Source organism: Oncorhynchus mykiss, chromosome 32 (genome assembly GCF_013265735.2).
Source record: "Oncorhynchus mykiss isolate Arlee chromosome 32, USDA_OmykA_1.1, whole genome shotgun sequence".
Classification (NCBI taxonomy): Eukaryota; Metazoa; Chordata; class Actinopteri; order Salmoniformes; family Salmonidae; genus Oncorhynchus; species Oncorhynchus mykiss.
The window spans coordinates 6,494,794-6,512,293 of NC_050572.1; the positions used below are offsets into that span (position 1 = coordinate 6,494,794).

Genomic DNA, 17,500 nt, shown 5'->3' on the forward strand with positions numbered 1-17,500 from the left:
TTTCCGAGGAAGGAGAAGGATTGTAAGAGGAGAATAAGGACTAGATTATTAGAATATCCAATATCCAAAAGGTTTAGAACACAAACTCATTCCAGGGTTTTTCTTTATTCTTTTTACTATTTTCTACATTGTAGAATAATAGTGAAGACATTAAACCTATTAAATAACAAATATGGAATCATGTAGTAACCCAAAAAAGATTATTTAAAGTAGCCACACTTTGCCTTGATGACAGCTTTGCACACTCTTGGAATTCTGTCAACCAGCTTCATGATGTAGTCACCTGGAATGCATTTAATTTAAAACCTCTTGAAGGTAGGGGGCACTATTTTTATGTTTGGAAAAATAACGTTCCCATATGTATGCATATCATACATATCATTGACAGATTAGGATAGAAAACACTCTAAAGTTTTCAAAACTGTAAAAATATTGTCTGTGAGTATAACAGAACTGATATTGCAGGCGAAGGCCTGAGAAAAATCCAATCAGGAAGTGACTCTTATTTTGAAACCCATGTGTCCCTATGCATCCCTATTGCCCATTGAAAGGGATATCAACCAGATTCCTTTTTCTATGGCTTCCCTAAGGTGTCAACAGCCTTTAGACATAGTTTCAGGCTTTTATTTTGAAGAATGAGCATGAACGACCACATTGCGTAAGTGGACAGGTGGGAATCTCAGAGTGATTTGTGCGCAAAAAAGAGAGGCGGCCATTGTTACTCCCGGTCCTAGTGAAAAGCCAACTGTCTCGGTTGATATATTATCGAATAGATATTTGAAAAACACCATGATGATTGATTATAAAAAACGTTTGACATTTTTCTGTGGCCCTTATGGATATAATTTGGAATTTTTGTCTGCGTTGTCGTGACCGCTCTTTCCGGTGGATTCCTGGGCATAACGCACTAAACTAACGGAGGTATTTGGATATAAAAATATATTTATGGAACAAAAGGAACATTTGTTGTCTAACTGGTAGTCTCGTGGGTGAAAACATCTGAAGATCATCAAAGGTAAACATTTAATTTGATTGCTTTTCTGATTTTCGTGACCAAATTACGTGATGCTAGGTGTACTTATTGTTTTGTCGAGCAATCAATAAACTTACACAAATGCTTGGATTGCTTTCGCTGTAAAGCATTATTTCAACATCTGAGACAACAGGTGGATTAACAAAAGACTAAGCTGTGTTTTCCTATATTGCACTTGTGATTTCATGAATATGAATATTTTCTAGTAATATTATTTGACTGTGGCGCTATGCTATCCAGCGGTTGTTGATGACAATTCTCCCGGATCCAGGATGGGTGGTTCTATTAACAGGTGTGACTTGTGGAATTGCTTTAATTCTTAATGCATTTGAGCCAATCAGTTGTGTTGTGACAAGGTAGGGGGGGTATACAGAATATAGCCCTATTTGGTAAAAATACCAAGTACATATTATGGCAAGAACAGCTGAAATAAGCAAAGAGAAATGACAGTCCATCGTTACTTTAAGGCATAAAGGTCAGTCAATCTGGAACATTATGAGAACCTTTTGCAAACGCAAAACCCATCAAGCTCTATGATGAAACTGTCCCTCATGAGACCGCCACAGGGACGGAGGACCCAGCGTTACCTCTAATGCAGAGGATACGTTCATTAGAGTTACCTGTCCCTCATGAGGACCGCCACAGGGACGGAGGACCCAGCGTTACCTCTAATGCAGAGGATACGTTCATTAGAGTTACCTGTCTCTCATGAGGACCACCACAGGGACGGAGGATCAAGCGTTACCTCTAATGCAGAGGATACGTTCATTAGAGTTACCTGTCTCTCATGTGGACCGCCACAGGGACGGAGGATCAAGCGTTACCTCTAATATAGAGGATACGTTCATTAGAGTTACCTGTCTCTCATGAGGACCGCCACAGGGATGGAGGACCCAGCGTTACCTCTAATGCAGAGGATACGTTCATTAGAGTTACCTGTCTCTCATGAGGACCGCTACAGGGACGGAGGACCCAGCATTACCTCTAATGCAGAGGATACGTTCATTAGAGTCACCAGCCTCAGATTGCAGCCCAAATAAACGCTTCATAGAGTTCAAGTAACAGAAACATCTCAACATCAACTGTTCAGAGGAGACTGTGAATCAGGCCTTCATGGTCAAATTGCTGCTAAGCAACCATTATTAAAGCACACCAATAAGAACAAGAGACTTGCTTGGGCCAAGAAACACGAGCAATAGACATTAGACTTGTGGAAATTTGTCCTTTTGACTAAATTCTAAATTTGAGATTTTGGGTTCCAACCACTGTGTCTTTGTGTGACTCAGTGTGAGTGAACGGATGATCTCTGCATGTGTATTTCCCACCGTAAAGCATGGAGGAGGAGGTGTTATGGTGTGGTGGTGCTTTGCTGCTGACACTGTGTATGATTTATTTAGAATTCATACACTTAACCAGCATGGTTACCACAGCATTCTGTAGCGATACCCCATCCCATCTGGCTTGGACTTAGTGGGACCGACCTCAACCCAATTGAGATGGTTTGGGATGAGTTGGACCGCAGACTGAAGGAAAATAAGCCAACGAGTGCTCAGCATATGTGGGAACTCCTTCAAGACGGTTGGAAAAGCATTCCAGGTGAAGCTGGTTGAGAGAATGCCAAGGATGTGCAAAGCTGTCATCAAGGCAAAGGGTGGCTATTTGAAGAATCTCAAATAAAAAATACATTTTGATTTGTTTAACAGTTTTTTTGGTTTTCTACATAATTTCATATGTGTTATTTCATAGTTTTGATTTCTTCACTATTATTATATAATGTAGAACATAGTACTAAAAAAAACTAAACTGGAATGAGTAGGTGCTCTAAAACTGTTGACCGGTTGTGTAAACATGTCTGTACAGTCATGACACACTGCGGAGGGCCAGATCCTGACATGAGATATATGTCTGTACAGTCATGACACACTGCGGAGGGCCAGATCCTGACATGAGATATATGTCTGTACAGTCATGACACACTGTGGAGGGCCAGATCCTGACATTAGATATATGTCTGTACACGCATGACACACTGCGGAGGGCCAGATCCTGACATGAGATATATGTCTGTACAGTAATTCCAACTTTACTATTACAGTTGATTAGTCTCAGTCTTGTTCCACATTTGTTCATGATTTTTTTTGCGTCACTTCTCCTTCTGTTTATATTTACTCTAAAGAGTTTGATCAAAAGTGTAAAACATTGATTATCATTGAATCTTGCGTGGATGTCAGCATAACATACACTGGGTTTACGTTACAGTACATGTGCCCGTCTCAAGTGAAGTATCTGGCCCTTCTGGTTTAATGTATTAGTTTAGTTGGTCACAGTACAGTCAGAAAGGGTGGAGAAGGCAGGAATCATCTCTGTCACACACGGTAGTAATTGAAGCAGAACCTAAAGCTTGAGTTGTTGTGATGTCGTTGAATAATCAATCAATCAATCAATCAATTGTATTAATAAAGCCCTTTTTACATCAGCCGATAAACATACATCATTGTTTTTGCCAGTGGGTTTAAAAAGTGGCAGCCCTAGCTTTAGGAGTGGCAGCCCTAGCTTTAGGAGTGGCAGCCCTAGCTTTAGGAGTGGCAGCAGTAGGTGGGCTCTGGAGGGGGAGAAGGAGAGAAAGAGAGAGATCAAAGAAGAGTGCGGAAAGAGAGAGTGACAGAGAGAATTAAAGAGATTACCTGGAGAGAGAGAGAGAGGGCACAGAGAGAGGGTGAGAGCTGAGGCAGAGAGCTATTTACAATGTATTGACATGTATGTGTCATTGTCTCTCTCTCTTTCTGTCTCTGTCTCCGTCTCTCTCCATCTCTGTCTCTCTTGCTGTGGCTATCTCTCTCTCTATGTCTGTCTCTGTCTGTCTGTCTGTCTCTCTCTGTCTCTCTCTCTCTTTCTGTCTCTGTCTCTCTCTGTCTCCCTCTCTCTCATTCTCTCTTTCTGTCTCTCTCTCTCCCTCTTTATCTATCTCTTTCTGTCTGTCTCTCTCTGACTCTCTCTCTCCTTCTCTCATTCTCTCTCTCTCTCTTTCTGTCTCTCTCTCTCTTTCTCTCACTCTGTCTCTCTCTGTCTCTCTCTGTCTCTCTGTCTCTGTGTGTTGGTTTGTTAGTTTGTTAGTGAATAAACCAGAACCAGATTTGTGTCCAATGGTTTTATCCAGATCAGCTGAACAAATAAGCAACTGAGACTACCCCTAGGCACAGACAGTACAGCACACACAGGGTGCCTCTCAGTCACTATACCGTAGGCTTTGTTTGTTCATCTGTGATGAGTGTGTTTTAGTGACTAAATGGGACCGGCAGGGAAGAACCAACGCTGGAAGCAACAGGCTTAAGCAGATGCGATAGGCTGGTGTCCTATTGTGACATACAGCGCGTTCTGAAAGTATTCAGACCCATTGGCTTTCTCCACATTTTGTTACATTAAAGCCTTCTAAAATGTTTGAAACAGTTTTTTTCCCCTTAGGGAAATATAAATAAATGAATAAAACTCAAATATTACATTTACAAAAGTATTCAGACCCATTACTCTGTACTTTGTGGAAGCACCTTTGGCAGTGATTAAAGCCTTGAGTCTTCTATGGTATGACACTACAAGCTTGACACACTTGTATTTGGGGAGTTTCTTCCATTCTTCTCCGCATATCCTCCCAAACTCTGTCAGATTGGATGAGGATCCTTGCTGTACAGCTGTTTTCAGGTCTCTCCAGAGATGTTCGATCAGGTTCAAGTCCGGGCTCTGGCTGGGCCACTCAAGGACATTCAGAGACTTCTCCCGAAGCCACTCCTGCGTTGCCTTGGCTGTGTGCTTTGGGTCGTTGTCCTGTTGGAATGTGATTCTTTGCCCCATTCTGAGGTCCTAAGCGCTCTTGAGCAGGTTTTCAACAATGATCTCTCTCTACTTTGCCCCGTTCATCTTTCCCTCAATCCTGACTAGTCTTTCAGTCCTTTGTGCTGAAAAACATCCCCACAGCATGATGCTGCCACCACCATGCTTCACCGTAGGGATGGTGCCAGGTTTCCTCCAGATATGACGCTTGTCATTCAGGACAAAGAGTTCAATCTTGGTTTCATCAAATCAAATATTATTGTTTCTCATGGTCTGAGAGTCTTTAGGTTCCTTTTGGCAAACTCCAAGTGGGCTGTCATGTGCCTTTTAATGAGGAGTGACTTCCGTCTGGCCACTCTACCATAAAGGCCTGATTGGTGGACTGGTGCAGAGATAGTTGTCCTTCTGGAAGGTTATCCCATCTCCAAAGAGGAACTCTGGAGCTCTGTCAGAGTGATCATCGGGTTCTTGGTCACCTCCCTGACCAAGGCCCTTCTACCCTGACTATTCAGTTCAGTCTGGAATTTGCATGCATTTTTTGGTACCCTTCCCGAGATCTGTGCCTCGACACAATCCTGTCTCGGAGCTCTACGGACAAGTCCTTCGATCTCATGGCTTGGTTTTTGCTCTGACATGCACTGTCAACTGCGGGACTTATATAGACAGGTGTGTGCCTTTCCAAATCATGTCCTGTCAATTGAATTTACCACAGGTGGACTCCAATCAAGTTGTATTAACATCACAAGGATGATCAATGGAAACCAGATGCACAGGAGCTCAATTTCGAGTCTCGTGGCAATTTTGAGTCTGAATACTTATGGAAATAAAAAACTCTAAAAACCCATCTTCGCTCAGTCACTTGGAGGTATTGTATGTAGATTGAGGAGGGGGAAACAAGGTAGATTAACTCCGTCACTCCAGGGCAATCAATACATTGAAAACTGTCATCACTCCGTTGATCAACTATGGCTGTGAAGGGGAGGGAGGTGGAACCAGGGTTCTCATTTTGGTTACGGATGTGACACTTTCATGTCTATAGTTATGAAGTTGATCCATATCCATGGTCTGTGTTGTTTAGTTTGTAATGGAGTTGACCCATTTCCCTGGTCTGTGTTGTTTAGTTTGTAATGTAGTGGACTCATTTCCCTGGTCTGTGTTGTTTGGTTTGTAATGTAGTGGACTCATTTCCCTGGTCTGTGTTGTTTGGTTTGTAATGTAGTGGACTAATTTCCCTGGTCTGTGTTGTTTGGTTTGTAATGTAGTGGACTCATTTCCCTGGTCTGTGTTGTTTGGTTTGTAATGTAGTGGACTCATTTCCCTGGTCTGTGTTGTTTGGTTTGTAATGGAGTTGACCCATTTCCCTGGTCTGTGTTGTTTGGTTTGTAATGTAGTGGACTCATTTCCCTGGTCTGTGTTGTTTGATTTGTAATGTAGTTGAGTGGTTTAGGTTGTGAAGTTGATCCATATCCCTGGTCTATGTTGTTTGGTTTGAAATGGAGTTGAGTGGTTTAGGTTGTGAAGTTGATCCATATCCCTGGTCTATGTTGTTTGGTTTGAAATGGAGTTGAGTGGTTTAGGTTGTGAAGTTGATCCATATCCCTGGTCTATGTTGTTTGGTTTGAAATGGAGTTGAGTGGTTTAGGTTGTGGAGTTGATGCATTATTTTAGATTAGTTATGATGGTGACCCTGTAGCCTTGATATCTGTTGATTAGCTAACAATGGCAATTCATGTCTATTTAGATTAGTTATGTGTCGATGCTTTGTTTGATTCTACATAGAGGTGAACTAATGCAGTTTTAGGTTATGGAGTAGATCCCTAGAATTGGTCTTTGTTTTGGTCTGTATCATTGTTAACTCAAGCTTTCATCTATGTGACAGAGGTGACTTCTGCCTCTCACTGGAGCCAAAGAGCACAGTGCTGCTATAGAGAGGGGATTTACTCTACTTTAGTAGAAGAACCCCATTCTCCCTAGCAGTGTGCTACTCCGTTTCCATAGGAACTATAACAGATTATACCAGAGAGTGGAAGGAACCATCTGTTAAATAGGGGGGACTTTGGAGAAGGAAGGAAAGAAGAAGTTAAAGGTTAGAGGTGAGAGTGGAAGGAGGGAAGGCAAGGATGGAGGTGGCCATTTTGTGACCGACCCTCGCTTTCCACACAAACACACATGCACGCACACACACCAGATTAAACACACAAACACATACACACAACACTCACTGACTCATCCAACAGCATTGCAACTCGGGGAGCTGATAGGGTGGATAGATATAGATGGTCTTTGGTTGTAAGACGTCTTTTATCTCAAAGCAACAAGAGAAAAATAAGAGGTATGGCATTCTGAAGACTGTTGCTAAATTGCTTCCTAAATAGGGCCCGATACCAATCTGAAAGTCTGTGTACAATTTGAATCATCCACATAGTAGTAGCCATATTTCAGTTTATTGCTTTGAACTAGTCTTCACACATAACTCCAGATTAGTTATTACTTATGAAGACCAGCGTCTTGAGCTGAAAAAAAGAAAATGGAGGAAACGGTGAGGACTGAGGAGAGAAACATGGAGGAGGAGAGAAACATGGAGGAGGAGAGAAACATGGAGGAGGAGAGAAACATGGAGGAGGAGGGAAACATGGAGGAGGAGAGAAACATGGAGGAGAGAAACATGGAGGAGGAGAGAAACATGGAGGAGAGAAACATGGAGGAGAGAAACATGGAGGAGGAGAGAAACATGGAGGAGGAGGGAAACATGGAGGAGGAGATAAACATGGAGGAGGAGAGAAACATGGAGGAGGAGAGAAACATGGAGGAGAGAAACATGGAGGAGAGAAACATGGAGGAGGAGAGAAACATGGAGGAGGAGAGAAACATGGAGGAGGAGGAGAGAAACATGGAGGAGGAGGAGAGAAACATGGAGGAGGAGAGAAACATGGAGGAGAGAAGGAGGGAGACTACAGGTATATGACAAACAACACTGAGACAGAATGAAGGAAGGAACTATAAATAAATAAATAAAAAATACAAAATAAATTTGATAAACAGAGAGAGAAATAAAAAAATGATAAAAAGAGGATGGTCTCACGTTCAAAGTCAAGGAAAATGATTGGGCCATGCTCTAGGTCGGAGCAAGCCAGCACTTTCAGGAGGTTACCCATGAATCTCCTAGAACAGAAAGAGGGAAGAAGAGGATTGTGTGGGTGATGAAGGGGAGGTGTGAGGGACGTGTGTGTGTGTGTGTGGTGTGTGCGGTGTGTGTGTGTATTGGTTGGGGTAGGAGGGGGTCGGGTGTGACGGTGGTATAGTTTGTCCAGGTATGTCATGGGTGGCGTTGGCATGGCAACATGGACAGACAGATCACTCTCTCACTCGGGTTTGTTTTCTTCTAGCGCTCTGCTGTCCAGCTTCTCAGTACTGAAGGACTGCTGGGTATGTCTGTCCAGCCTCTCAGTCCTTGAGGACTGCTGGGTAGTCTGTCCAGCCTCTCAGTCCTGGAGGACTGCTGGGTACATCTGTCCAGCCTCTCAGTCCTGGAGGACTGCTGGTTAGTCTGTCCAACTTCTCAGTACTGGAGGTCTGCTGGCTACGTCCTCTGGTTATTGTGATATCAATTTAAATGAAATATTAACTACAAATTGATATTTTTTGTGCTTTGCTTAAGCTGATTAAAGATGTCAATATTTCAAGGGATCTTGGGGCTTATGAGGACTAATTGGTTCCGAAGCTGTTCACGAGCGCAAATAATGAGAGTGAGGGCAGAGAGTTTCTGAACATGACAAACACCACCCACAGCACAACAACACTCCAACACACCATGAGAACAGCAACCCACATCTACAACCCCATTCCTCTCCACCCGAACCACAACCTGCACCTCTGACCTCCAACCTGCATCACACACTGATACACACACATGCACATCCCAGCGCTCACTTACTTTCGAAGTCCAGGAAAAAATGTGGACAGTTTTCTAAATCCTTGCCAAGGACCTTAATGAGGTTCCCCATGGCTGCAACCTGGACAGGAGAGAGATAGACAAACAGTAGAACTAACCTTAACCTAGACTGGAGAGAGATAGACAAACAGAGAACTAACCTTAACCTAGACTGGAGAGAGATAGACAAACAGAGAACTAATCTTAACCTAGACTGGAGAGAGATAGACAAACAGAGAACTAACCTTAACCTAGACTGGAGAGAGATAGACAAACAGTAGAACTAACCTTAACCTAGACTGGAGAGAGATAGACAACCATAGAACTAACCTTAACCTAGACTGGAGAGAGATAGACAAACAATATAACTAACCCTAACCCTATCCTAACCCTAACCCAGCAATAACCCCATACCCTACCCTACCCCGCCCTAACCTTAACCCTAACCTAACCCCTACCCTAACTGTAACCCCTACCCTAACCCTACGCTAACCCCTACCCCAACATTAACCCAACCCTAACACCTACCATGACCCTAACCAATACCCCAACACTAACTCCTTTCCTAACCCTAACCCCTAGCCTAACTCCTACCCCAACACAAAATCTACCCCAACCCTAACTCCTATCCCAACCCTCACCCCTAACCTAACTCCTATCCTAACCCTAACCCCTAACCTAACTCCTATCCTAACCCTAACCCCTAACCTAACTCCTATCCTAACCCTAACCACTAACCTAACTCCTATCCTAACCCTAACCCCTAACCTAACTCCTATCCTAACCCTAACCACTAACCTAACTCCTATCCTAACCCTAACCACTAACCTAACTCCTATCCTAACCCTAACCCCTAACCTAACTCCTATCCTAACCCTTCTCTGTCCTGGCCCTCCCACGTTTCGGTCGAATTGGACCGATTTACAAGTTTTCTCTCTGTAAAATGTAGTTCATTTAATCTGATTGTCATAAGGTTCCATGACTTTGTCCACACAGGACATTTGAACACACAAAATACATTTTGATGATTTCCACTACATTTTGGGTGTTTTATTTAACCTTTGTCCACCCGTGGTTTTCTCTGTCAAAAATGACCCGTCATTAGAAACTAATAGGTGAGACTACAATTAGAGTATGAAATGGAGTTCAGGCACATGCCCATTCATCAGATGGACACACTTCCTCTCTCAGACCCCCACATGCATGTGTGTTTGAGCACACACACACACACACACTTCACTCCCCTTCTTGGTTCCATGGCAACCCCCACAGGAACCTTTCCCCAATAGAACCTTTCCCCCACGGGAACCACACCTGTTGGCATTCTCACAAACAATCACAACATTGTTTCAATTATATTTTGAACTTTTCTCACAGCTCTGGTATATAAAGCTTATTTGAGGCCTTGATCACAATTTATTATGTGGCAGCACAATGACCAAACGATATACTGTATGTGAGGCTCTTGATCATATCTTTGATCATGACACTGGTGAGGAGGAGAGAGTCCTTGTTGAACTTTGACACAAAGTAGTCTGTGATAAATAGCACAATATGTTTCATCTGAGTATTTGTTATAGTCAAAATAATTCATACATGATGTTTTTTTCTCTCAAAAACGAGTTGTGTGAGCTCAGGTCAATGAGGCCTACAGGCCATAAATAGCTAATAGAAGTTCAAAACTTGTAATGTTCACAACAACTTAAAATTAATTTAAGTTGATAGAAATATCTAACACAACATTAGGTGATAATATATGTATTATTATGGATTTCTAATCAGCTGTAACGGGGCGGACATTTTGGACCGGGAACACAGAATGAATGAATATAAACCGAACGTAACAGGAGGGTTAAGACACTGTTTGAAGAGGTTTCAGATGGTTCCACCATTGGGGTACCAGGACAGAGAAGGGTTTGGACTGGGCTGAGCGGGAGCTGCCCTCCAGTAGGGGTGGGAGGGCCAGGACAGAGAAGGGTTTGGACTGGGCTGAGCGGGAGCTGCCCTCCAGTAGGGGTGGGAGGGCCAGGACAGAGAAGGGTTTGGACTGGGCAGAGCAGGAGCTGCACTCCAGTAGGGGTGGGAGGGCCAGGACAGAGAAGGGTTTGGACTGGGCAGAGCGGGAAGTGAAGTGGCAGAACAGAGTGCTCGGGTTGGGGTGTAGGGTTTGAGATCTGAGGTGGCAGAACGGAGTGCTCGGGTTGGGGTGTAGGGTTTAAGTATACTCTGAAGGTAGGAAGGGGCAGTTCCTCTTGGTAAGCATACTAACCCCTACCCCAAACCTAACCCCTACCAAAACCCTATCCTCTAACCTAACCCCTACCCCAACACTGAACCTACCCCGACCCTACCCCGACCCTGCCCTGACCCTACCCCGACCCCGACCCTACCCCAACCCTACTCCAACCCCCCAACACTAGTCCAAACCTAACCTCTAACTTCTAACCCCAACTCTAACCCCTAACCCCTAGTGTGTAAGATGGCTCCGGAGAGGATGGCTGCCGTTTCATTTGGCTCTTAAACCAACCGTGCCATTTTGTTTTGTTTTTTTCAAAATAAATGTTTGTGACTATATTTTGTACATCATGTTGCTGCCACAGCCTCTTTAAGACCTAAAATAGCATATGGAAAATCAGAACAGATTCATCTTCAACTGGATAAAGAATCTTAAATGTGTTTTACGTCATGTCTATCAGCAAAAAGGGGAAAAAAAACTCTAGACCATCTTTACTCCACACACAGAGACACGTACAAAGCTCTCCCTCACCCTACATTTGGCAAATCTGACCATAATTCTATATTCCTGATGCCTGCTTACAAGCAGGAAACACCAGTGACTTGGTCTATAAACAAGTGGTCAGATGATAGCAGATGCTAAGCTACAGGACTGTTTTTATTATCACAGACTGGTGCTTGTGCCGGGATTCTTCCGATGGCATTGAGGAGTACACCACGTCAGTCACTGGCTTCATCAATAAGTGCATCGATGACGTCGTCCCGACAGTGACTGTACATATAAACCCTAACCAGATGCCATGGATTACAGACAACATCCGCACTGAGCTAAAGGGTAGAGCTGCCGCTTTCAAGGAGCGGGACTCTAACACGGAAGCTTATAAGAAATCCTGCTATGCCCTCGAAAAATCAAACAGGCAAAGCTTCAATACAAGACTAAGATCGAATCATACTACACCGGCTCTGACGATCGTCGGATTTGGCAGGGCTTGCTACCTATTACAGACTACAAAGGGAAGCACAGCCGAGAGCTGCCCAGTGACACGGGCCTACCTGACAAGCAAAATTACTTCTATGCTCGCTCCGAGGCAACTAACAATGCATGAGAGCACCAGCTGTTCCAGATGACTGTGTGATCTTGCTCAGTTGTGCACTGGGGCCTCCCACTCCTCTTTCTGTTCTAGTTAGAGACAGTTTGCGCTGTTCTGTAAAGGGAGTAGTACACAGCATTGTACGAGATCTTCAGATTCTTGGCATATTCTCGCATGGAAAAGCTTTCATTAGTCAGAACAAGAATAGTTATTTGTTTCTGGCCATTTTGAGCCGATAATCGAACCCACAAATGCTGATCCTCCAGATACTCAACCAGTTGTATTGATTCTTTAATCAAAACAACAGTTCTCAGCTGTGCTAACATAATTGCAATATGGTTTTCTAATGATCAATTAGCCTTTTAAAATTATAAACTTGGATTAGCAAATACAACATGCCATTGAAACACAGGAGTGATGGTTGCTGATAATGGGCCTCTGTACGCCTATGTAGAGATTCCATTAAAAAAATAATCAGCTTCCAGCTGCAATAGTCATTTACAAAATTAAGAATATCTACACTGTACATGGACATTTCGAAGTGACCCCAAACTTTTGAAAGGCAGTGTATAAATTACCACAATTACCTCTACTAAACGGTGCCCCCCCACAGTGACTCTGTACCGTAACACCCTGTATATAGCCTCCACATTGACTCTGTACCGTAACACCCTGTATATAGCCTCCACATTGACTCTGTACCGGTGCCCCCTGTATATAGCCTCCACTTTGACTCTGTCCTGGTACCCACTCTATATAACCTTCACATTGACTCTGTGCAGGTACCCCTTGTATATAGCCTCCACATTGACTCTGAACCGTAACACCCTGAATATAGCCTCCAAATTGACTCTGTGCTAGTACCCCCTGTATATAGCCTCCACATTGACTCTGTACCGTAACACCCTGTATATAGCCTCCACATTGACTCTGTACCGGTACCCCCTGTATATAGCCTCCACATTGACTCTGTACCGGTACCCCCTGTATATAGCCTCCACATTGACTCTGTACCGTAATACCCTGTATATAGCCTCCACATTACCCCCTGTATATAGCCTCCACATTGACTCTGTACCGTAACACCCTGTATATAGCCTCCACATTACCCCCTGTATATAGCCTCCACATTGACTCTTTACCGTAATACCCTGTATATAGCCTCCACATTACCCCCTGTATATAGCCTCCACATTGACTCTGTACCGTAATACCCTGTATATAGCCTCCACATTACCCCCTGTATATGGCCTCCACATTGACTCTGTCCTGTAATACCCTGAATATAGCCTCCAAATTGACTCTGTACTGGTACCCCCTGTATATAGCCTCCACATTGACTCTGTACCGGTACCCCCTGTATATAGCCTCCACATTGAGTCTGTACCGTAACACACTGTATATAGTCTCCACATTGACTCTGTACCATAACACCCTGTATATAGCCTCCACATCGACTCTGTACTGGTACCCCCTGTATATAGCCTCCACAATAACTCTGTACCAGTACCCCCTGCATATAGCCTCCACATTGACTCTGTACCAGTACCCCCTGTATATAGCCTCCACATTGACTCTGTGCCAGTAACCCCTGCATATAGCCTCCACATTGACTCTGTACCGGTACCCCCTGTATATAGCCTCCACATTGACTCTGTACCGGTACCCCCTGTATATAGCCTCCACATTGACTCTGTACAGGTACCCCCTGTATATAGCCTCCACATTGACTCTGTACCGGTACCACCTGTATATAGCCTCCACATTGACTCTGTACCGGTACCCCCTGTATATAGCCTCCACATTGACTCTGTACCGTAATACCCTGTATATAGCCTCCACATTGACTCTGTACCGGTACCCCCTGTATATAGCCTCCACATTGACTCTGTACAGGTACCCCCTGTATATAGCCTCCACATTGACTCTGTACCGGTACCACCTGTATATAGCCTCCACATTGACTCTGTACCGGTACCCCCTGTATATAGCCTCCACATTTACTCTGTACCGGTACACCCCTGTATATAGCCTCCACATTGACTCTGTACCGGTATCCCCTGTATATAGCCTCCACATTGACTCTGTACTGGTACCCCCTGTATATAGCCTCCACATTGACTCTGTACCGGTACCCCCTGTATATAGCCTCCACATTGACTCTGTACCGGTATCCCCTGTATATAGCCTCCACATTGACTCTGTACCGTAATACCCTGTATATAGCCTCCACATTGACTCTGTACCGTAATACCCTGTATATAGCCTCCACATTGACTCTGTACTGGTACCCCCTGTATATAGTCTCCACATTGACTCTGTACCGGTACCCCCTGTATATAGCCTCCACATTGACTCTGTACCGGTACCCCCTGTATATAGCCTCCACATTGACTCTGTACCGGTATCCCCTGTATATAGCCTCCACATTGACTCTGTACCGTAACACCCTGTATATAGCCTCCACATTGACTCTGTACCGGTACCCCCTGTATATAGCCTCCACATTGACTCTGTACCGTAACACCCTGTATATAGCCTCCACATTGACTCTGTACCGGTACCCCCTGTATATAGCCTCCACATTGACTCTGTACCGTAACACCCTGTATATAGCCTCCACATTGACTCTGTACCGGTACCCCCTGTATATAGCCTCCATATTGACTCTGTACCGTAACACCCTGCATATAGTCTCCACATTGACTCTGTACCATAACACCCTGTATATAGCCTCCATATTGACTCTGTACCATAACACCCTGTATATAGCCTCCACATTGACTCTGTACCGGTACCCCCTGTATATAGCCTCCACATTGACTCTGTACCGGTACCCCCTGTATATAGACTCCACATTGACTCTGTACCGGTACCCCCTGTATATAGCCTCCACATTGACTCTGTACCGTAATACCCTGTATATTGACTCTGTACCATAATACCCTGTATATAGCCTCCACATTGACTCTGTACCGGTACCCCCTGTATATAGCCTACACATTGACTCTGTACCGTAATACCCTGTATATAGCCTCCACATTGACTCTGTACCGTAATACCCTGTATATAGCCTCCACATTGACTCTGTACCGTAATACCCTGTATATAGCCTCCACATTGACTCTGTACCGTAATACCCTGTATATAGCCTCCACATTGACTCTGTACCGTAATACCCTGTATATAGCCTCCACATTGACTCTGTACCGTAACACCCTGTCTATAGCCTCCACATTGACTCTGTACCGTAATACCCTGTATATAGCCTCCACATTGACTCTGTACCGTAATACCCTGTATATAGCCTCCACATTGACTCTGTACCGTAATACCCTGTATATAGCCTCCACATTGACTCTGTACCGTAATACCCTGTATATAGCCTCCACATTGACTCTGTACCGTAATACCCTGTATATAGCCTCCACATTGACTCTGTACCGTAATACCCTGTATATAGTCTCTCTATTGTTATTTTACTGCGGGTTTTTAATTTTGTATTACTTTATTTGATTAATTTATTTTCACCATTGTTGGTTAAGGGCTTGTAAATAAGCATTTCCCTGTAAGGTCTAGCTAGACCTGTTGTATTCGGCACATAAACAATAACAAATTGATTTGATTTGATTTGACCCCTAACAGGAGATAACAACAGACAAATACATGACAGAGAAAATTACTTTACTCACGTCATATTATTGTAGCTGCCATATTATACAAACCTAACCTTCCTCTCATCTAATCACCTTTCCTGACCTGTCGTCTCCTCTAGTCATCTCCTCTAGTCTAACAACTCCCCTGTTAAAATGAAACTCTATCAATCAATATATTATTAAATTAATCAGGATATTGTTTGTATACATGCTACTGTACATGCATATAGTAGCTCTAACGTCTAACAGTATATCTACTGTTGACAGTATACAGTGCTTTGCGAAAGTATTCGGCCCCTTGAACTTTGCGACCTTTTGCCACATTTCAGGCTTCAAACATAAAGATATAAAACTGTATTTTTTTTGTGAAGAATCAACAACAAGTGGGACAAAATCATGAAGTGGAACGACATTTATTGGATATTTCAAACTTTTTTAACAAATCAAAAACTGAAAAATTGGGCGTGCAAAATTATTCAGCCCCCATTAAGTTAATACTTTGTAGCGCCACCTTTTGCTGCGATTACAGCTGTAAGTCGCTTGGGGTATGTCTCTATCAGTTTTGCACATCGAGAGACTGACATTTTTTCCCATTCCTCCTTGCAAAACAGCTCGAGCTCAGTGAGGTTGGATGAAGAGCATTTGTGAACAGCAGTTTTCAGTTCTTTCCACAGATTCTCGATTGGATTCAGGTCTGGACTTTGACTTGGCCATTCTAACACCTGGATATATTTATTTTTGAAACATTCCATTGTAGATTTTGCTTTATGTTTTGGATCATTGTCTTGTTGGAAGACAAATCTCCGTCCCAGTCTCAGGTCTTTTGCAGACTCCATCAGGTTTTCTTCCAGAATGGTCCTGTATTTGGCTCCATCCATCTTCCCATCAATTTTAACCATCTTCCCTGTCCCTGCTGAAGAAAAGCAGGCCCAAACCATGATGCTGCCACCACCATGTTTGACAGTGGGTATGGTGTGTTCAGGCTGATGAGCTGTGTTGCTTTTACTCCAAACATAACATTTTGCATTGTTGCCAAAAAGTTCAATTTTGGTTTCATCTGACCAGAGCACCTTCTTCCACATGTTTGGTGTGTCTCCCAGGTGGCTTGTGGCAAACTTTAAACAACACTTTTCATGGATATCTTTAAGAAATGGCTTTCTTCTTGCCACTCTTCCATAAAGGCCAGATTTGTGCAATATACGACTGATTGTTGTCCTATGGACAGAGTCTCCCACCTCAGCTGTAGATCTCTGCAGTTCATCCAGAGTGATCATGGGCCTCTTGGCTGCATCTCTGATCAGTCTTCTCCTTGTATGAGCTGAAAGTTTAGAGGGACGGCCAGGTCTTGGTAGATTTGCAATGGTCTGATACTCCTTTCATTTCAATATTATCGCTTGCACAGTGCTCCTTGCGAGAAAAAAACTGTGCGTTAGGGCGCGAATTGGTCACAGCCATTCCTTTGTTCCAGTACTCAGAAGAAGGACAAACGATGGCCGGTTGAATTGAAATTTGTTTTGTGTGTTTAAAACATCATAAAGCTTGCTTCTGCACTTAGTTTGACCTGTTTAGTCGACATATAATATGTAATTTTGAAGTTTTGATGCGCAACTTTTCCGGACCAGAGGACATTTTGGGTGCATTTCAGCTGATGTTATTAGCAGTAGCTAATACAAAGACGCAAGACTTGAAACCAAACGATGTATTGGGTAAGTATGAAGCCTTCCAGAAC

The 17,500-nt window shown here is 43.5% G+C and overlaps 1 protein-coding gene across 5 annotated transcripts in view; it reads right to left on the minus strand.

Annotated features, from left to right (window-relative positions):
• Positions 1-17,500, minus strand: part of LOC110487846 (CYFIP-related Rac1 interactor A) — a 77,878-nt gene that overhangs the window by 22,461 nt on the left and 37,917 nt on the right. For 3 of the 5 annotated variants that reach the window (XM_036970661.1, XM_036970660.1, XM_036970659.1), the window contains one exon: positions 7,941-8,020. In XM_036970661.1, coding sequence (XP_036826556.1) covers positions 7,941-8,013 — 73 coding nt within the window. In that variant the 5' untranslated portion in view covers positions 8,014-8,020. Of the gene's footprint in view, positions 1-7,940; positions 8,021-8,792; positions 8,872-17,500 lie in introns of all 5 variants that reach the window. The other 2 variants (XM_036970662.1, XM_036970663.1) reach the window with 1 other exon arrangement.